The 21,562-nt window shown below is 44.7% G+C and overlaps 1 protein-coding gene across 4 annotated transcripts in view; it reads left to right on the top strand.

The window, feature by feature from the left end:
- FAM178B (family with sequence similarity 178 member B) overlaps nucleotides 1-21,562 on the top strand; it is a 113,539-nt gene that overhangs the window by 46,801 nt on the left and 45,176 nt on the right. For all 4 annotated transcript variants that reach the window (XM_077749237.1, XM_077749239.1, XM_077749238.1 and 1 more), the window contains exon 9: nucleotides 21,308-21,422. In XM_077749237.1, the coding sequence (XP_077605363.1) occupies nucleotides 21,308-21,422 (115 nt within the window). The remainder of the gene's footprint in view (nucleotides 1-21,307; nucleotides 21,423-21,562) is intronic.

Raw genomic sequence — 21,562 nt, forward strand, 5'->3', positions numbered from 1 at the left:
ATGGCTGCTATAGCACCAAGCATCATCATGTTCTCATGACACAGCAGTTCAAGGCAGAAAGAAGAGTAGAGGAGAAGAGGTCATCCTTTCTCATATTTTTCTCTTTTTATCAAGATACTTTCCATTTTGTTTTATTAGACAGAACTGGGTCACAGGCTTTAGAGGACATTTGCCGTGTTTTCTGACTATCTGATGCCCTTTGAACAGCCTGGCTATGTTTGAAGAATTTTTAGTCTCCTGATCCTACCCCTCCAGGGTAGAATCCTGGAGACTCACTTTTCCAGCCTCCTTTCAAGTATTTCAATTTTTAGTTTTAGAATTTCCATTTAGTTCAGTATTATTATTATTATTATTATTTTGTAGTTTGTATTTCTCTACTGGGAGTTTTTATATGTTCATTCAATATGAGCATATTATCATTTACCACACTGAGCATAGCTGTTAACAGTTGCTTTAAAATCCTTGTCTGTAATTATAACATCTGGATCATCTAATTCATCAACATGGAAAAATAAGTATGAAAGTGAACATTTACTTAAAAATTTTTGTAATGTTTTTTATTTATTTTTGAGAGTCAGAGACAGCATGAGCGGGGGAGGGGAGGGGCAGAGAGAGGGAGACACAGAATCTGAAGCAGGCTCCAGGCTCTGAGCTGTCAGCACAGAGCCCGACGTGGGGCTCAAACCCACGAACCGTGACATCATGACCTGAGCCAAAGTCGGACGCTTAACTGACTGAGCCACCCAGGCGCCCTGTGAACATTTATTTAGACTGAGTACAGAAGTTATACCAAATACTGGACTTTGAGCAGTTCAGGTCTCTTTCTTCTAGATCTCTTTAGATCTAGAAATGTTCCAGAAATGCTCATGTAGAAATGACCATTGGTTGTAGCCTGGCTTTCCTACAGACCATCCAACAGGATGTTCACAGGGGGCCTTGCAAGTGAGGACTTCAGAGCTTAAGCTTCATTAACTTTAGGGTCATTTGGTTTCTGACACATAACAAACTGCTTTCCATTCAAACACCCAGAGCTTTTTTTCTGTTGCCTGTAGCTCAGAGCCCTGACTGGATGTTTGGGGCCAGAGGGGTAGGGATGGCAAACTCACTTGTCTGTGGGGACTAGAGAGTTCCTGCCCTGTCTGAGAGACTGGTAAGTCTGGTATTCACACATTTCTCTATTTATTTATTTATTTATTTATTTACTTATTTATTTACTTATTTACTTATTTATTTATTTAGAGAGATTGAGAGTGTGAGCACAGGGGGAGGGGCAGAGGACGATGGGGGCCATTGCAGGCATAGTGAAACATTGTTAATATTTATTAAGACAGGGACAGAACTTGTGTTGTTTAGATGTAATTCACATACCATGTAATTCACTCATCTAAAGTGTTATGATTCAATATGATTCATAGAGTTGCTCAACCATCATCACTATCTAATTCCAGAACATTTTCATCACCCCAGAAAAAAACCTCATACCCATCAGTGGTCCCACCCCCTCACTCCGCCCAGCCCCTAATCTACATTCTGTCTCCATGAACTTGAGTATTCTGGACATTTCATATAAATATAATGATACAATATGTGACCTTTTGTATCTGGCCTCTCATTTAGCATAATGCTTGCAAGGTTCATGGAAGCTGTAGCATGTATTAGTACTTCATTCTTTTTTATGACTGGATAATATTCCATTGTATGGATGTACCATGTTTTATCCATTCATCTGTTGACAGACTCTTGGGTTGTTTCCACTTTTTGACTATGTGAATACTACTGCAATAAACGTTTGCATGCAAGTGCTTATGGGGACATGTGTTTTCCTTTCTCTTGGGTGGAATTGCTAGGTCATATGGTAACTGTATATTTAACTTTTTGAAGGATTGCCAAACTATTTTCTCAAGTGGCTGCATCATTTTACATTCCCACCAGCAATGTAGGAGGGTTCCAGTTTCTTCACACCCTTTCTAACATTTGTTACTGTCCATCTTTTAATAGCCAAAACTAGTGGGTGCTAAGTGGTATCCTGTGGTCTAGATTTGCATTTCTCTGATGACTAAGGATGTTCAGCATCTGTTCATATACTTATTGGCCATTTGTATATCTTCTTTGGGGAAACATCTGTTCAAGCTTAGCCCATGTTTTGATTGGGTTGTTAGTCTTTTTTGTTGAGTTGCAGGAGTTCTTTATATACTCTAGATACTAGACCCTCACCAGATACGTCATTTCCAGATATTTTTTCCCGTTCTGTGGTTTATCTTTTCACTTTCTTGATAGTGGGCTTTGATGCACAAGTTTTAAATTTTGATAAAGTCTAATTTATCTAACTTTTCCCTACTGTTTCTTATGCTTTCAGTGTCAAATAAGACACCATTTCCTAGTCCAAGGTCATGAATATTTTTCCCTAATGTTTCCTTCCGAAAGATTTATACTTTTGGCTCTTGCATTTAGCTCTTTGATTTATTCTGAGTTGTTTTTTTAATATGGTATGAGATAGGGGTTCAGCTTCATTCTTCTGTATGTGGATATCCAATTGTTGAAAAACACTATTTGTTGAAAGGACTGTTCTTTCTCAGGGTGCCCGGGTAGCTCAGTTGGTTGAGTGTCCAACTTCAGCTCAGGTCATGATCTCACGGCTCTTGGGTTCAAGCCCTGCATTGGGCTCTGTGCTGGCAGCTCAGAGCCTGGAGCCTGCTTTGGATTCTGTATCTCCCTTTTTCTCTGCCCCTCCCCCACTCACACTCTGTCTCTCAAAAATAAGCATTAAAATTTTTTTTCCTAAAAAGACTATTCTTTCTCCGTTCAGTTGGCACCCTTGCTGAAAATCAATTGACCAGAGATGTAAGAGTTTATTTCTGGATTCTCAGTTTTATTCCATGAATTCTATATCTTTATGCCAGTACCCCAGATTCTTGATTGCTGCAGCTTGCAGTGTTGAAATTGGGAAGTGTGAGTCTTCTGGCTTTGCTCTTTTCAAAATTATTTTGGCTATTCTGGATCTCTTATATTTCCATATTAATTTTAGGATCGTTTGTGAACCTCTGTAAAAATGGCAGCTGAGGTTTTGATAGTGATTGTGTTGAATCTGTAGATAACTTTGAGTATTACTGCCATTTTAATAATATTGAGTGTTCCAAGTCACCAATACGGAATATCTTTCCATTTATTTAGATCTTCTTTAATTTCTTTTGTCAGTGTGTAAGTCTTAACACTTCTTTTGTTAAATTTATTCCTAAAAAAGTTTATTACTAAATTTTTTGATGCTATTATAAATGGAATTTTTTTCTTCATTTTCTTTTCATATTGTTTCTTGCTGGTGTGTAGATAGACAACCGATTTTTGTATACAGACTTTGTATCCTGCAACCTTGCTGAACTCGTTTATTAGCTCTAATTGTTTTTTTAATGGCAGAATTTGGTTTTGAAAGCAAACGTGGTCTTGTGCAATTAATTGCTTGAAAGAAATGACCTCATGTTTCTTTAGCAAACGTGCTTTGGCTGTGCCAGCGTGGGACTGGTCAGTAACCCTGCCAGGCGCACTGAGTAGGCAGCAGTGCCTGGAGGAAAAGAGCCCTATCAATGAGATCGAAACACTCTAGAGAGGAGTAAAACACGCATAGGTTCTGTCCTTTCAGCTTCCAACAGTGCTGTTCATTCTTACCTACCCCTTCCATTCCCTACCAGCTACTAGAATATTCGTGTAGGAGGAGGAGAATATAACAAAATAAAATTATCCTGGCCAGTACATTCTTTGGATATTTTTTAAGTGGGCGAGAGACTTAGTTCTCAGAAAAAAATTAGTTTCATTTTCATCAACAATGTCTTTGGACACTTTTTTCTTCCTCACGTGGTCACCATGCTTTTTCCCTCTGTCCCCAGGGCTCCAATATTATAGTCACTGGGGCTTTAGTATTCCCTTGGACAGGCCCCTGTTTTGTGAGTCATTGTTTACTTGTATTCTGTCTCCATTCTTCTTCTCTACTTTCCTTCCTTGCTCCCTCTCAGATAATATTTATAAGATTGCTTCTTGCAAAAAGAATAAAACAAAACAAAACCAAGACAAATAACTTTGCTAGTTAGGTAAGCCCTGTTGTTAGTATCTTAAAGTATTCTATATATCAAGTGCAGAAAATTCAAATACCAGGAGTGCCCTGCTGGCTCAGTAAGTGGAGCATGCGACTCTTAATCTCAGGGGTGTGAGTTTGAGCCCCATGTTGGGTGTAGAAATTGCTTAAAAATAAATCTTTTAAAGAAGGGGAAAAATAAAATTCAAATACTAGAGAAAGGTGCAAAAGGAAAAGTGAAAGCTTCCCTGCCCACGCATTCTCCGTGGCCACTTCTCTCCTCAAGTAGTCATTATTAAGAGTTTCTTGTGATTACTTTTTAAGCAAAATTAATGCACAGTCCACATAATACATATTTTGTATTTATAGATTTACTTACATCGTATTTCTCCTGGCACTTTGATATTCATCTGAAGTTATCTCCAGTAGAGAGTTCTCTTCCCTGGATGTCAGGAGAGGCCACAGTCTACAGAATGCAAGTCAGACAGGATTTTCTAAACCAGGGGTCTCCAGCATGGGGGACCCTTGAGGTGGGATGAGCTACCAGGTATAAAAGAATTCACACCTATATTTACATTTTAATCCGTCTTTCTTTTTTAAGTTTTATTGAGGTATGTAATTGACACACATTAACTTGTATACATTTAAAGCATGCATTTTATTCACTTGACATATGTATATACCCATAAAACTGTCATCATTATCAAGATAATGATGTCCAATGCCCTCAAAGTTTCCTTGTACATTTATGTAATAAATTTATCTCTCCTTTCCCTTTGGCCTCTAGGAAATCACTGATCTACTTTCTGTCACTACAGATCAGTTTGCATTCGCTAGAATTTTATATAAATGGAATCATGCAATAGGTACTCTTTTTTGTCTGGCTTCTTTCACAGAGGATAATTATTTTGAAATCCATCAGTGTTATGTGTATCCATAATTTATTCCTTTTAATAGCTGAGTAGTATTTCATTGTACGGATATCTTATCCCTACTGATGGACATTTTCTTTTTTCTTTCAGTTTGGGGGCTATTAAAATCAGTTATAAACATTCTTATGCAGGCCTTTCTATGGACATCTGCTTTCTTTCCCCTTGGGGTAAATATCTATGAGTGGATAGGCTGGGTCATATGATAAATGTATGTTTAAAGTAGATTTTTTTTTGTTTATTTTTTCTTTAGTAATCTCTGTACCCTTATTTGGGGCTTGAACTTAACAACCTCAAGAACACGAGTCTTACGCTCTTCCAGCTGAGCCAGCCAGACATCCCTATATGTTTAAGTTTTTAAGACATTGCCAAACTGGGGAGCCTGGGTGACTCATTGGTTAAGTGTCTGACTTTTGGTTTTGGTTCAGGTCAGGATCTCATGGCTTCATGAGAAAAAAGATTGCCAAACAGTTTTCTAAAGTGACCCTACCATCTCCCCACCAGGAGTGTAGGAAAGTTCCAGTTGCTCCACATATTCCCTACCACTTTAGGTGTAGTCAGTCTTTTTTCTTTTTTTTCAATGTTTATTTATATTTGAGAGAGAGAGAATGAGTAGGGGAGGAGCAGAGAGAGAGGGGGACAGAGGATCCAAAGCGGGCTCTGTGCTGATAGCAAGGAGTCTGACACATAGCTTAAACCCATGAACTGTGAGATCATGACCTGAGCTGAAGTCAGGTTCTCAACCAACTGAGCCACCCAGGGGCCTCTAATCAGTCTTTATAATAGGTATATAGCGGTAGTTCATTGTGGTTTTAATTTTCCTTTTCCCTAAGGACTGACGATCTTTGCATCAGCTTATTTGCCATCCGTGTATCTTCTTTAGTTAAATGTGTATTTAGTTTTTTGGTCCACTTTCTTATTGGGTTGTCTTTCTGTTGAATTGTAAGCGTTATGTTTTTGTTTTTTTTTTTTAAGTTTATTTTGAGAGAGAAGAAGTGGAGGGGAGGGGCAGAGAGACAGAGGGAGAGAGAAGACCCCAAGCAGGCTCCACACTGACAGTGCAGAGCTAGTCCAGTGCCAGGCTCCAACCCATGAACCTGCTAGATCATGACATGAGCAGAAATCAAGAGTTGGATGCCCAACTGACTAAGCTACCCAGGTACCCGTGGATATATTCTAATTACAGTTCTTTGTCAGTACGTTTTTTTGCAAATATTCTCCCCTAGTCTGTGGCTTTCCTTTTCATTTGTATGATCATATGTTTTGAAGAACAAATGGTTTTTTTTCCACACGTAATATTTATTTATTTATTTTTACAAATAGTTTATTGTCAAATTAGTTTCCACATAACACCCAGTCCTCATCCCCACANGGTAATTTTGAGAATCAAGAAGGTGCAATAGCCTGCTGAGCCACAAAGTCATGAAAAATACACTCATTATGTGAGCATGGGCTAATGTTCTGGAAGTGAAACTCAATGGAAAGAAATTTAAGGTGCTTTAATGGGGTAGGATGAATGGAAGATTCATGGGGGCCATCCTACAGAGGCACCATAGGAATAGTCCTGAAGAACAAATGTTTTTATATTTTAATGAAGTATGATTTATTGATATGTTATAATTGGTGCTTTTAGTGTTATATTTTAGAAATATTTGTGAAACCTGGGTCACTGAGATCTTTTCTTGTTTTCTTCTACAAATTTCATAATTAAGTTTTATCATTTACACTTTTTATAATTAAAATAAGTTCAATACTTTATAATTAGTCTTACACTTTTAGGTCAGTGGTCCATTTCACTGGTATAAGGTTAAGGCTAATTTCTTTACATATGACTATACAATATTACCAACACATTTTTTTTTTTTTTTACAAATACTTTATTGTCAAATTAGTTTCCACATAACACTCAGTGCTCATCCCCACGAGTGCCCTCCTCCATGCCCATCCCCCCTCCCCCCTACATCCATCAGTCCTCAGTTTTTGTCAGCATTCAAGAGTCTCCCATGGTTTGCCTCTCTCCCTTTCCCCCACCATTTCCCCCCTTCTTCTCCCCCTTGTTCCTCAGTTAAGTTCCTCCTAATCCTCCTATATGTGCAAACATATGATATTTGTCCTTCTCTGCCTGACTTATTTCACTCAGCATAACACCCTCTAGGTCCATCCATGTTGCTACACATGGCCAGATTTCATTCTTTCTCATTGCCATGTAGTATTCCATGGTATAGATAAACCACATCTTCTTGATCCATTCGTCCGTTGATGGACACTTAGGCTCTTTCCATGTTTTGGCTATTGTTGAGAGTGCTGCTATGAACATTGGGGTACATGTGCTCCTATGTCTCAGCATTTCTATATCCCTTGGGTAAATTCCTAGCAGTGCTATTGCTGGGTCATAGGGGAGTTCTGTTGTTAGTTTCCTGAGGAACCTCCACACTGTTTTCCAGAGGGGCTGTACCAGTTTACATTCCCACCAACAGTGTAGGAGGGTGCCCATTTCTCCACATCCTCGCCAGCATCTAGAGTGCTCTGATTTGCTCATTTTAGCCACTCTGACTGGTGTGAGGTGGTATCTCAGTACCAACACATTTTCAACACATTTGTTGAAAAGATTATTCTGACTGAATTGAATTAATGTAGTACCTTTATTCAGAAATCAATCGATCATATATGTGTGGGTCTATTTCTGAATTCTAGTCTGTTTCATTGATTTATAAGTCTAATTTTATCCCCACTGTCTTCATTACTGTAGTTTTTTTAAGTGTTGAAATCAGATAGTTTAAATCCTTCAGCCTCATTCTTTCTCAAACTTTTCTGGCTCTTCTAGGTCCTTTGCATTTTTATATAAATTTTAGAATGAGCTTGTCATTTTCTACCCAAAAAAAAAAAAAATTCTGCCTGAGTCTTTATTGGGATTGCACTGAATCTATAGATCAGTATGGGGCATATTGACACACTTAAGCCCTCCAATCCATGCACGTGGGGTGTCTTTCCATTTATTTAGATCTTCTTCAGTTTCTTTCTTTTTTTAAAATGTTTATTTATTTTTGACTGAGAGAGACAGAGTGCAAGCAGGGGAGGGGCAGAGAGAGAGGGAGACACAGAATCTGAAGCAGGCTCCAGGCTTGAGGCCTGAACTCATGAACCAGGAGATCATGACCTGAGCTGAAGTTGGCCACTTAACCAACTGAGCCACCCAGGTGCCCCTCTTCTTCAGTCCCTTAATATCGTGAATTACACTGATTTTTGAATGTTTATTTTTGCATCCTTACATTCTGGAATAATCCTATTTGGTTATGATGTATTAATTTTGTATGTTTTGTTGGATTCAATCTGGTAAAGTTTTGTTGAGAATTTTTAACATTTATGTTCACTGAAGATATTAGTCTGTAGGTTTCTCTTCCTGGTTTTGGTGTCAGAGTAATACTGGCTTCATAGAACGTGTTAATTCTTCTATAGAACACGTTCTATAGAACATATGTTCTTCATAGAACATAGACTTTGTGTGGAACTGGTATTATTTCTTCCCCAAATGTTTGGTAAAATTAGCCAGTGGAACCATCTGGGCCTTGAGTTTTCTTTATGGGAAGATTTTTAAATTACAAATCCACTTGTTAAAATACATATGTGGCTATTTACATTATTTGTTTCTTCTTGAGTGAGCTCCGTTATTTTGTGTCCATTTCACCTAAGTTGTCAAATGTATTGGCATAGATTTGTTCATAATATTTCCTTATTATCCTTTTAATGTCTGTTGGATCAGTGATGATGGCCTCTTTCTTATTCTGATATTGGTAATTTGTTTCTTTCTTCTTCCCAGTCAGTTGGGTTACAGGTTTATCACCTTTGTTGATCTCAAAGAACCAGCTTTTGGTTTCACTGGTTTTCCTTATAGTTTCTCTGCTTTCTGTTTCATTGACTTCTGCTTACCCTTATTTCCTTTCAAATTCTGCTTGTTTGGGTTTTGATCTTCTCTCTTTTCCTCCAGTTTTTTAAAGTGGAAACTTAAATCATAGTAGCTCTTTTATTATTATTATTATTATTATTATTTGTGTGTCAAAAGTAGCTCAAACTTGGGATGCCTGGGTAGCTCAGTCGGTTAAGTGTCCAACTTAAGCTCAGGTCGTGATCTCACAGTTTGTGTGTTCGAGCCCCATGTCAGGCTCTGTGCTAACAGCTTGGAGCCTGAAGCCCGCTTCAGATTCTGTTTCCCCACCCACCTCCACTTCTCCTGTGCTCATGCTCTGTCTCTCTCAAAAAAAAAATTTTTTTTTAAATTATTTTTAAAAAATTTTTAAGTAGCTCAACGTTTTTTTCTAACATTTTATTTTTAAGTAATCTCTACACCCAACATGGGACTCTAACCCACAACCCCAAGATCAAGAGTCTCATGCCCTACTGACTGAGCCAGCCAGGTCCCCCGTAGCTCATGTTTTTGAAGTTCCCTTTTTAATATATCATGTACATGGCATATTAGCACCACGGTAATTTCTAGAGCTTATAAATGTACATTTGTCGGAGGTATAAATTTTAAAAACTTTATTGATAGATATATACCATCAAAAAAGTTTTGGAGAACACTAAGAGCATTCTTTGATTAGAGCTGCAGACTGATGCCTTGCTGGGAATTTTGACATATCGTGGGAACATGGGGATGCATAATGGGCGACAGAGCATAGGATGGGGTGGCTGGAGTGGAGACAGGATGTCTGACAGCCACTCCCTTGGGAAGACCCCTGCAGCGGCATGGAACAGTGTCAGGACGCAGATGGAGCTTGGCCATCAGACTGACAGAGTCCTCACCCGAGTGGCCAGCACTGAACACTCAAGATTATTTTCAGAGTTGGCGGTAATAACATAGGTGAGGCACCTGGTATATAGTGGACACTCACGATATGATAGCTATTATCAAAACGAAAACATACTTCTTTATGACTCAGACATCATTATATAAACCAAAGGAGCAAAGCAGCACAAGTATTCTGCTCCCTCTTCTTAATTTGTCTAGTTCCGTTTTGGCCGTTTCTGTCTCACCCTATCCTCAGATGATTGGTTTTTGTTTTGTCTTCTCAGATGATTTTTAAGCAGTCAACATCCCCTTAGTCTATAGATTCATTTGACCCTTTCTGCTCTTCACTGTATTTTTTTTTAATGTTTATTTATTTTGGAGAGAGAAAGACAAGAGTATGAGCAGGGGAGAGGCAGAGAGAGGGAGACACAAAATCCAAAGCAGGTTCCAGGCTCTGAGCTGTTGGCATGGAGCCCGATGCGAGGCTCAAACTCAGGAACCATGAGATCATGACCTGAGATGAAGTCAGATGCTTAACCAGCTGAGCCACCCAGGTGCCCCTGCTCTTCACTGTCTTATTAGGAGTTGTCCCCACTTCACCTGATCTGCGTCTCTTGGTGGTCGGGACAGCCTCCTGCTGGAGTGGTAGGAGACAGCCCACTCAGAGCCTCCTGGAGCCTCCCTAGGCAGAGGCCCTGCCTGTGGACAGCTGCCCCTTGGGGCTCCATACAGCCTTGCTAGTGGATTCCACCTCCCGTGGTGGTGTGGCAGTAACCATCGCATGCAGGGAGCACATCTGTGCTGGGCCCAGGGCCCGACCCTCCGCTTACGTGGGCGTAACCTTCACGGGGCAGGTGCCTCTGTCTCTGGGCCAAGCAGACAGGCTGGGATCCAGCTGCACTCCTAATCTGCACACTGGTACCGTGAGAACACTGTGCAGGTCCAAATGAGCAGGCAAACAGCCTGAGGACCACCCTGGAGAACCCAGCCCTCAGCCCCCTCAGAGATGTCATTTGCTCAGCACAGCCTCTTCAAAGTCTCAGTTGGAACCTGACAATAACAGTAATTCAACTTCATAATTGATCCTCCTTTTAAAAACATATTATTGTCTGTTGTGATAATAAAAGTTGTTTCCTTGAAAATAATAGTTCACATTTCTAGACAGCTTGTGCCAGGCACGGAGCTCAGGGCTTTGCCTATCTCATTTAATCAGCACAGCACCCTTTCTCAGATAATCAGGTAGCCAGAAAGCCCAAGCTTCACAGTGTGTGAAGACATACGGTCTCCTATGTGGTGGGCTGGACCCTCAGTCCAGATCGCTTTATCTTCTCTGCCTGGCTCTCTCTGCTCCCTGGCCTTTTCTGCTTATCTCCCCTCCTGCTATAGGGGCTTTGCACGTGCCGCTTTCTCCCCCCTGGATGATATCTTCCTTTTCTCAGCCTCTACCTTTTGCCTTCCCAACTCCATCTCTGCCCCTGGACCAGTGAGCCCCGCTGGCGCGGCCTCGTTGGGGAGGTCTGCCCTGACCTGTCCAGCTCTGTCCCCTCTCTCACTCCCTTTCCACTCTCTGTGGCTCTGGTCATAGTTGATGTGTGCATTATTTGGCTCATCTCATCTCACCCATTAGGCTGTGAGCTCCAGAGCGCAGGGACTGTGGCTTCACTTGTCTTTAAGTTCTCTTGAGTTCCTGGCAGCTACACGAGCCAGTGTACAGTAGGACTCGGCTGGTATTCGTTGAATGTGTGGCTGGGTGTCGAGGAATGTGTGCCTTGCCCGCAATGGACATCAGCATCTTTCCCCACCAGCCCCTCTGATCCTGGTCAGCTGTGGAGCTGTGTGTGCAGGCCAAACTCCAGACATGCTATCCTATCTTCCGAGGTCAGAATGCAGGGACCCCGGTGAGACAGGCATGTGTGCATCACCCCAGCCCAGCTGGCATCTTCCTCGTGTCCCTGCCTTCTGGAGCATTTGCCTTCTGACTTGCCTCTCTCTCTGTCCAACCACCTGCACAGCTGGGGTTGTATGCTGCCTCTCCATGGCTGCTGCTGAGGCTCAGCAGGGTCCGCTTCTGGAACACACTTACAACACTGCCTGGCACAGACTTTTAAAGCTCCCTGATTCTACTGTGCAGCCAGGCTGAGAAAGTGCCAGGTTATGAGGACTTTGGCCAAGTGCACAAACCTCATACAGGAATATGGTAAGCACTTCTTAATTATTTGTCTTCGGACCCTGATCATAAAGCTCCCCTAGGACTGTGTCTGAGCTGTCCCATGCCGAGGCAGGGATCTTGCCCTCTGAGATTGTTGTGAGGTGCAGCCTGGAGAGGGACATTTTAAAACCTCCCCAGATGACTGCAGTAAACAGCTGCCTCTGAGGACCCCTGGGCTCCTGGGCTTGGAGGCAAGGCTGAGAGCTGTGGTTGTACGTGGAGTGGGGATGTCCCTCTGTGTTCCTCCCCACACCCACCCACCCTCAGCACCCGCCAGAGCATGTGAGGGTGAGTCCCCCAGTGCAGTTCTGGTGTGAAGGCCATGGCTTTCATTAGTTCGCTGGCTTCCCAAGGTGACTGCATTGTAGAATCACTTGGGATTTTTTTCTTAAATTCCAGAGCCCAAGCCAGACTAATTAAACCACAGTCACGGCGGGGGGGGCACAGGTGGCAGTAACTTGTGAAGCTGTTCCCTACAGTGATTCCAGAATGTACAGATGAATCTGAGAACCACAGCATTCGGTTCTCAGCTGGGTCCTTGATCCGGAATGCAGCGAACACCACCATCCCTTAGACTGTGGGGAAGTGCCGCCCACGGTGCTGTGTCTGGAGGCTTTTTCCTCTGTTTCTTTTCTTTTTTTTAAGAAGTTCTTCCTTTTTGTTGTTGTTGTTGTTGTCGTTTTCGGACAGTTTCAGGCTTATGGAATATTTGACTGGAAAGCAGTGCCCACATACTACCCACCCCCCTCCTTTCCCAACCTAATATGCACCTAGTTTCTTCTACTACTACTGACATCTTGTGTTTGTATGCTGTATTTGTTAGGATTAATGAGCCATTATTGATACCTTATCATTAACTGAAGGCCATTGTTTAAATTGGGGTTCACTCTTTTGGTTGTACATTCTGTAGGTTTGGGTGAATGTACGGCCTGTGTCCATCATTACTATATCATACACAGTAGTTTCACCGCTCTGAATTCTCTCTGTGCTCTACCTGTTCATTCCTCCCCGTCTCCCTCCAGACTCCCGTTAACCCCTGATCTCTTTATGGTCCCTAGAGTTTGCCTTTTCCAAAATGTCGTATAGTTGGAATCATGTGGTATGTAACCTTTTCAGACTGGGCTCCTTTCACTAAGCAGTATGTATTGGAGGTGCCTTTTCATGGCACGATAGCTTATTTCTTCGTATCACTCAACAGTATTCCATTGTGTAGATGTACCACAGTTTGTTTATCTGGTCACCTCCTGAAGGACATTTCATAGCTTCCAATCTTTGACAATTATGAGGAAAGCTGCTATAAATATTCACGTGCAGCTTTTTGCGTGGCTGTACATTTTCAGTTCATTTGGGTAAATACCAAGGGACGCAATTGCTGGATTGTATGGTAAGAGTATGTTTAGTTTTGAAAGAAACTGCCAGGCTGTCTTCCAAAATGGCTGTAGCATTTTGCATTCCCACCAGCAATGAACGAGAGTTCCTGTTGCTCCACATCCTCGACAGCATTTGGCTATCTTCTGTTTCATTTTAATCTAGAGACTGGGAATATTCCAGAAATCTCAGGTTCAGAAATCCAAAGTGAGAGAAAACCTGGTAGGCCATGCATTCAGGGACATTACACGGGAAGCTCTTGGTTGAGTCTAAATCAGACTCAAATTCTTGCTTTTTAAATGTGAGTGGGTAGTTTGCTGCTGCCTCCCTGAGTCATACTGGGGGGATCTTATATCCTTAAAAATAACCCAAGAGTGCATACTAAGGTAGCAAAGCAAAGAATTGGTTTCCTGGAGTTGAGATGTGACAGCTAGGCCTCTGGCAGCCATCCTGGACCATGAGGTGATCTTAAGAAGGAGGAGCACATGTCGAGAATGGCAGGCACCCAGTATCCTCCAGATCAGTCAGGTCTCTGTACCAGTGTGGCTCACCCACTTCTGTACTTTTTCATCAGAGAGAAATAAAATTCTAGCTTATTTAAGCCCAGGTAGTTTTTTGTTTTGTTTTTAGTCTTTTTGTCATTTGCAGCAGAACCTGGTACTAGAGTTATGAATGGTTCAGTGGTTTGGCACAATATAAGTCTGTCTTACACTGGGGGCCAGGAATGCTCAATGGTGTTAGGTGACACCTGGCAGCGGTATGAGTTACAGAGGGCAGGAGAGAGGAGAGGTGGCCTGGGGACGGCGTCACCTATCCTGTTCACACCCTCACTCCCATCAATTAGAGGTCTAGGGGCTGACTGAGACCTGTGGGGGGGAGGGGAATGGAGACTATGTGGGTGTGTGTGTGGATAGGGGCTATGTGTGTGTATGAACGGGTGTGTGTGTGTGTGATGTGTGTGTGTGAGATGGTATGTACGGTGTGCGTGGTGTGTATGTGTATGTTGGATGGTGGCTGTGTCTGGTGTGTGTACAGATGGGTCGTGTGTGCGTAGTGAGTGTGGATGTGGTGTAGGTGTGGTGCAGAAGTGTCTATGGATGGGTGTAGTGTGTGTGCAGTGAGTAGGGTGTGTTGTATGAGTAGATGGGTGACATGTATAGATGTGTGTGTGTGGTAGGTAGATGGGTATGGGAGTATATATGTGTGTATGGGTATGTGTGCAGTGGATGGATATATGAGTGGGTGTGAAGGGTGGGTGTGGGTGTGACAGGTGGGTGTATAAGTGGATATAGAGGTGTGTATGGATGTGTAATGATGGGTGGATATAGGGTTGTATGTCTGGGTGAGAGTGTGTGTGTGGTGGGTGGGTATGGGAGTGTATATGAGTGTGTAATGGGGGTGGATATAGGAGTATATGTCTGGGGGTGGTAGATATAGGAGTATATATGTATATTTGAGAGTATGTGTGTGGTGGGTGGGTATAGGGGTGTATATGTGTGTGAAGGTGTGTGTGGTGGGTGGATTAGGGATATATATGTGTGTGCATGTGAGGTTGTGTGGTGAGTGGATATAGGGGTGTATATGTGTGTGTGTGACGGTGTGTGGGGTGGATATGGGGTGTATATGAGTGTGTGAGGATATGTGTGTGGTGGCTGGATATGGGTGTGTGTGTGAGGGTGTGTGTGGTGGGTGGATGTAGGGGTGTATGTGTGTGTGAGGGTGTGTGTGAGTGGATATTGGAGTATATATGTATGTGTGAGGATATGTGGTGAGTGGATATGGGGGTGTATATGTGAGTAAGGGTGTGTGTGGTGAGTGGGTATAGGGGTGTATATGAGTGTGTGATGAGTGGATATGGGGGTGTATATGTATGTGAGGATGTGTGGTGAGTGGATATAGGTGTGTATATGAGTGTGTGAGGTTGTGTGTGTGGTGAGTTGATATGGAGGTGTATATGTATGTGAGGATGTGTGGTGGGTGGGTATAGGGATGTATATGAGTGTGTGAGGGTGCGTGTGGTGAGTGGATATGGGGGTGTATATGAGTGTATGAGGATGTGTGTGTTGTAGATGGATGTAAGGATGTATGTGTGAGGGTGTGTGGTGAGTGCATATGGAGATGTATATGTGAGGATGTATGTGCTGGGTGGATATGGAGGTGTATATGTGAGTGTGGGGGGATGGGTGCATGCAGGCTGGGTTACAGCAAGGCAAGCAGGAGGTTGTGGGGGCACTAAAGGGAGGGCCTCAGCTCAGGGGGAGTGGGTAGAAAAGGGAAAATAAAGAGGTCAGTGGGGTGGATTGCATGGCAGAGGAGGGATTAAAAGAAGACTGGAAAGACGTGGGTAGATAGAGCCGTCCAGAGAAGGAGCAGACATGAGAGGCAAGAAGAGAAGGTGGGTCAGAGCTTATCCGGGTCCCGGGCACGCAGTTGTCCGAAGGAGAGGCAGCGTCAGGGTCGGGAGAATGCCGGGCTCCATCCTGTGCTCACACTGTTGTTGGGGCGATGAGATGTTCATGTTTTTAAGATACGGACTTGATGGAATTTTGTGTTTTTACCACATACATGGATCCCTTTGATAATAACATCACTCCATCCTCCTAAGACCAGTTGCTTCCCTTTGCCTTCTTCCTTGCCTCAGTCTGCAGGGTGGGTGTGATATGGGCCGGCCAGCCGAGGACCCAGAGGGGGTCCCACAGGCTTCGCACAGGATAGAAATGGAAGTGAACTGGGAGGAAGTGAGAGCAGAGTTTACTGAGCAGCATAAGGGACAGAGTATAGCGGATGGAGGGTCTGGGAAAGTGGGCCTCTCATTTGCGTGGGGTCTGGGGGTTTATTGAGGGGGGTGTGCGAGTCCTCTCAGGTACCCGGGAACTGGTCAGAACAAGGACAGGGGTCCAGGTGTTCTCCCTAAGTCACTTATGCTCTGGAGCCAGGGGGTCTTGGCGTCACAGTGTCTAACGTCAAGCCATTTGGAACACGTACATGGATGACCCACCCGGTCCCTCCTTAGATGTTATCTACTGTGCTGGAAAATTGCAAAGAAATCATTAACTCCTTGACCTCTACAGTTCGCACCTCCATTCTTTGTACTGTAAGGCATGTGCAAGGTAGGGCAGCAGGTCCTAGCAAGAACAGACGCTGGAAAAGGAGTGAAAAGCAGTTTTCCTTCGAGTCCCTTCAGCGTCCCTGTCTCAGGCAGTTCCCTCCTCCCTCTCTGTGTGCTCCTCCCCTCACCCCTTCAGCACCCTGGGCTCCAGGCTGGGCCCAAGTCAACAAGGAATGGCAGCCTGGACTCAGAGTGCTCCCTGGGCTCCTCCTCCTGTCTGTAGCTGCCCCCCTGCAGCACCCCAGCTACATTCCTTCTCTGCCATTTATGCCACCCAGCATCGTTCTGTGTATTTATTTTTCGTGTGTCTTGTCTGTTTCCCTGCTAAACCATCAGCTCCATGAGACAACTTCTCATGGAGAGAAAACATTGTCTCTTTTGTTCTCTACTGGGCCCCCAGCATTTAGAACAACACCTGGTGTTCAGTTACCATTTACTGAGTGCTTAAAGTTTAAATGACAGGCTAAGGCCGATTGACTAAAGCGGGTGATATTTTACAAGTGTAAATTTAAATACAGAAGTGCGGGGAGGAACCTAGATGGCTCAGTCAGTTAAGCATTTGACTCTTTTTAAAAAAAATTTTTTTTTTTTACGTTTATTTATTTTTAAGAGACAGAGTATAAGGGGAGGAGAGGCATCTGAAGAATCTGAAGCAGGTTCCAGGCTCTGAGCAAACGTTTCGCACAGAGCCTGATGCAGGACTTGAACCCAAGAATCATGAGATCATGACCTGAGCCGAGGTCGGACACTTAACTGACTGAGCTACCCAGGGACCCCAAGTGTTTGACTCTTGATATTGGCTCAGGTCATGATCTCTTAGTCATGAGATCAAGCCCTGTGTCAGGCTCTGTGCTAAGTGAGGCCTGCTTGGGATTCTCTCTCTCTCTCTCTCTCTCTCTCTCTCTCTCTCTCTCTCTCTCTCTCTCTCTCTCTCTCTCTCTCTCTCTCTCTCTCTCTCTCTCTCTCTCTCTCTCTCTCTCTCTCTCTCTCTCTCTCTCTCCCCCCCCCCTGCGCACACACACACACACACACACTCTCTCTCTCTCTCTCTAAATAAACATTAAAGAAAAAGTGCAGAGGGAAGTTAAGTTATTGGGAGGATTAGAAATGCTAAGATGTGTTGAAAAGAATACCCACAAGCCCAAAATGATGTCACATAGGCCAAGTCCCCAAACCAGGGCTTAATACTAACCTAATGGCAGTTTCAGCCTCCCCTGAAGTGTCAGTCTGTCAGTCAGGAATTGTGTGATAGGCACTCCTGAGGTAATCTGTATAATAAGGCGCCCTGCCCTTTGTCACTGAGGGGAGGTGGCCTTGCTTGGAACAGTCCTTTCTTTCCTTTTGCTAACAACTTTCTCATCCCACCTTCCTTCCTCTAAAAACCTGCCATTTTGTACAACTCCTTGGAAAACCCCTTTGCCTGACAGGTGGGGTGCTACCTGGTTCATGAATTGCTGGTTCATAAAGCCAGTTTGATCCGTAAATTTACTTGGTTGGATTTGGGTGGGTTTTTTTTAAGTTTTTTTTTTTTTTTTAAGTTTATTTAGTTTTGAGAGGGAGAGAGAGAGAGAGGGAGGGAGGGAGGGAGGGTGGGGCAAAGAGGGAGAGACAAGAGAGTCCCAAGCTGGCTCTGCGCCATCAGCACAGAGCCTGAGAGGACTCAAATTGACAAACTGTGAGATCATGACCTGAGCCAAAACCAAGAGTGGGACGCTTAACTGACTGAGCCACCCAGGCGCCCCTGGATTTTGTTTTTTAACAGATTGTAAATGCGGTGAGTCTCACACTCCAGCTGGGATCTGGGCCCAGTCTGATGGGTCAGTATCTTACTTTCCTTTAGGAACCACCACCCCGTATTGAAGCTGGTGGGGAACCCTTCCTGGAGAGTTGTAGGGTCTTTAAGATGGTGTCAGGGAATCAAGACCCAGGCACATGGTTGGCCCTCTCAAGGTAGCCACCCCAGAATATTCATCATTAGCAATTCAATTTGGAGGATGGGGAGGGGGGTGAAAAAGACCAGAACCCCATGGACCCTGTGCCCTGTATCTGACTGTTAAGGCCCAAGACAGGAGCTGGTGGGTGAGAAGCTGTGACAGAGGCCTAGGAAGAGGAGCCGCTGGGGCCAGCATGTCGAGCAGGGAGCTTCTTGGGATGTATTTGGTTTTCCCATTCCCTGCAAGTAGTGCCAGGAGAACGGAGGCGGTGGTGTTACGTGAAGCAATGCTTCTTCTGAGGCACAGATGGAAAAGTCACTTTTATTTTAGGCCCAGTGCTTCTCTTCCCCTGCCTTCCCCCGAAGCATCAGTTCCATCCCAGGAGAACCACCTCAAGGGATGCTTTCAGAATCACAGTCTCTAAACAGAGCCCAGATGCTCAGGGCTTTTAGCCGTGGCATTTAAAAAGGCACAGGGCCCCCGATACTCCTCTGGGGAGTCACCTCAAACAACTGTGGTGTGGGTGTGGAGAAACTGAGTTAGGGATTTGGAACCAGAGCCTTGTGTCTGAGTTTGGTTCTGTGTCAAGCCCTCCAGAAAACCCCCACTTGGGACAAACAGCGCTCAGGAAAAGCTGAGCACATGGCCTACTTATAGGCAGTGTTAATTATGGGCTCTGGGGTGCCTGTCGTCGCTTAACCAGTTTCCAGGGCTGTTGATTGGTTTATCCCGAGGCATCCCAGGTCCCTTGCTCTGAAACTGCTCCTGTCCCATCAGCCTGGTCAAGCTGTGGTGTGGAGTAATTACTGGGTGGGGGCAGGGAAGAGAGACAGTAGACGGACGGCTCCAGGTTTGAAGCTGGTGGCACCTGCGCTGCTGTTCCCAGGGGTCTTAAAGCAGCTGATGCACCTGCACGGGCCAAGGAGTGGTGAGAAGGTGGCCATGCACAGCACCCTTTGGGGTCCTGCACTGCTGGCAGGCTGTTCCTGCCCAGCTGGGTCTCCAGGGCCTCACCGCGGTGGATTCTCTTTGCACATGCCTAGAAAGTTCATTGGCCTGCCCACACATGCGTGTGCGTACGTGCACAGTCCCCCAAGGGCCCTAGTAAACAGCTCTCTCTCTCTAGTGGAATCTCATTGTGTTTTGCAGACTTCATTCTTCCCACCTCATTTGTGCAGCGGGCAAGGGGTATCATTACTCTTACTTGTTAAGTTGCCAGAGAGGAAAAAAAACAAACAAGAAAGTTTTTCCTCCTCCAAGAGTCTAATTACTTGTTGGGTGAGCCCCGACCCATATACATTTCCAGAGAGAGACACCCGATGCCAGCAGAAGAGATGTCCTTGGATGAGACTCAGAGACCCCCTGCCGGCCATTCCCCCAGCTGCTGGCTCTGCAGCCATACCAGACTCTTGCTGGAACTTCTTATGGAGTTTAGGATGCTCTGTTCCTTGCCTTGAGTCACTGGACATGATATGCTGTTTTTTGCATCTGCCTTTGTCATTTCTGTCCCTTTGCCCGTTACCTGTGCCTCAACTCCTCACCTTCCCTGCTCCCCCCACCTCCAAGCAACACCCCCTCTGAGCAGACTCTGCACCTTCCACGTGCTTTGGTTGATTTTGAGCACATGCCCTTGTGTTTATTTATCTGCCTGGCTCCTTTCCCTCCTAGGCTGTGAGCGCCTGAGGTCAAGGTCTCCACCCAGCCACCTTTTTATCTTGGGCACCTGGCATGGTTCTAGCTCATGGGGATCCACTGAGGTGGGCGTCTCAGAGGGAATGCGCACCCCTGGAAAGGCAGAGGGTCAAGCATATGCTACTAATGCGCGCCTAGCCTAGTTTCCAAGTTCCTGATTCTGACGCATCACCTGCTGTCAAATTCAACATTTGTCAAGGTTCTTGATGCTGCCAGCTTATCTGAACAGGGAACCTGAAGATTCCCTCTTATTCAGGTACTACTCAATCAGCTTTGTTTAGGATTCTCTCCATTCAGCTTCCATTCTCTCATTGAGCTTTCCCACCCACCAACCCCTCCTGTAGGCACTGGGTGTGCAGGGGTGGAGGGGTATTTACATTCTAATAGGGAGAGACGAGAAGCAAAATCAATCAATCAGTAAGATAATATAGAAGAATGATAGTGTGCGGACATGGACTCCACCCCTTGCTGGGGTGTGGAGAGGTCACCACGCAGAAGAGCGCATAAGAGCGCATGCGAAGGAGACACTCTTGCAGCCATCTTTGGGAAATACCATCCTCCATGTCTTTTGTTTTCCTAGCTTCCTGATTCTGAAAATGCCCATAAGTAGTCTGACGTAAGAAAAGCCCCGGAGTACAGAAGGTTTTCTCTCTCTGTTGGTGTGGTCAGATTATTCACGTTTTGTCACAACAGTCGAGAGAGAATAGTACTTTGAACTCAAGCTGGCTGCGAAGACACCTCCCAGGCTGCAGAGAGTGCCCTCGTCTGGAATGGTGGACCTGGGTGTACCCACGTGTTGCAGCAAGGGCTGTGTCAAGTCAGCAGGAGGCTCAGAGCTGGCCTCAGCCCTTAGGTGGCAGAGGTCCTGGGGCTGCAGAGACTCTCCTGTCTCCCGCATCTTGCAGTTTTGAGGCCTCTGGTTTAGGTGTCTTCATCTGGCTCAGCTCTGGGCAGCTCCGTGCTCTGCTGGAGCCCTCGCACTTGAAGGTGGCCAGAGCTTGAAGACAGGAGAATATGAACAGCCAGTTTCCCAAAGCTGCAGGTGTCTCAAAACCGCTGTTGCTTGATTGCTCCAGAAAACAGCTGTGGTCCCAGAGAATGCAGACGCGGGTCCCCTTGGGCCAGGGGGCTGTCATGCCGAGCCCTCCCGTGGGAGTCGTGTGCCTGTCCTCCTCTGCCCTCCCTGACTAACCCTCTGCTCTCCTTTGGCCTGACAGATGGAGACAAGCACTGGTGGTGCCCCTCCCTGCAAGAGGTCACGGAGGCGGTTCACAGCCTGGGAGCCTGCAGCCCTGCTCTGGGCCTGCGCGAGCCCTGTCAGCACAGCGGGAGGTGAGTCCTGGCCTTTCCTCGCTGTCCTTTCTCATTTGTTCAGCAGCTGGGGAACTCACTTCAAATCTGTCAATTTGGATACATTAAATATGTGCAGGTTTTCCCGTATCAGTTACACCTCAGTTAAAATGTTAAAAAAA

This window comes from Crocuta crocuta, unplaced genomic scaffold (genome assembly GCF_008692635.1).
Source record: "Crocuta crocuta isolate KB4526 unplaced genomic scaffold, BGI_CrCroc_1.0 scaffold118, whole genome shotgun sequence".
Lineage (NCBI taxonomy): Eukaryota > Metazoa > Chordata > Mammalia > Carnivora > Hyaenidae > Crocuta > Crocuta crocuta.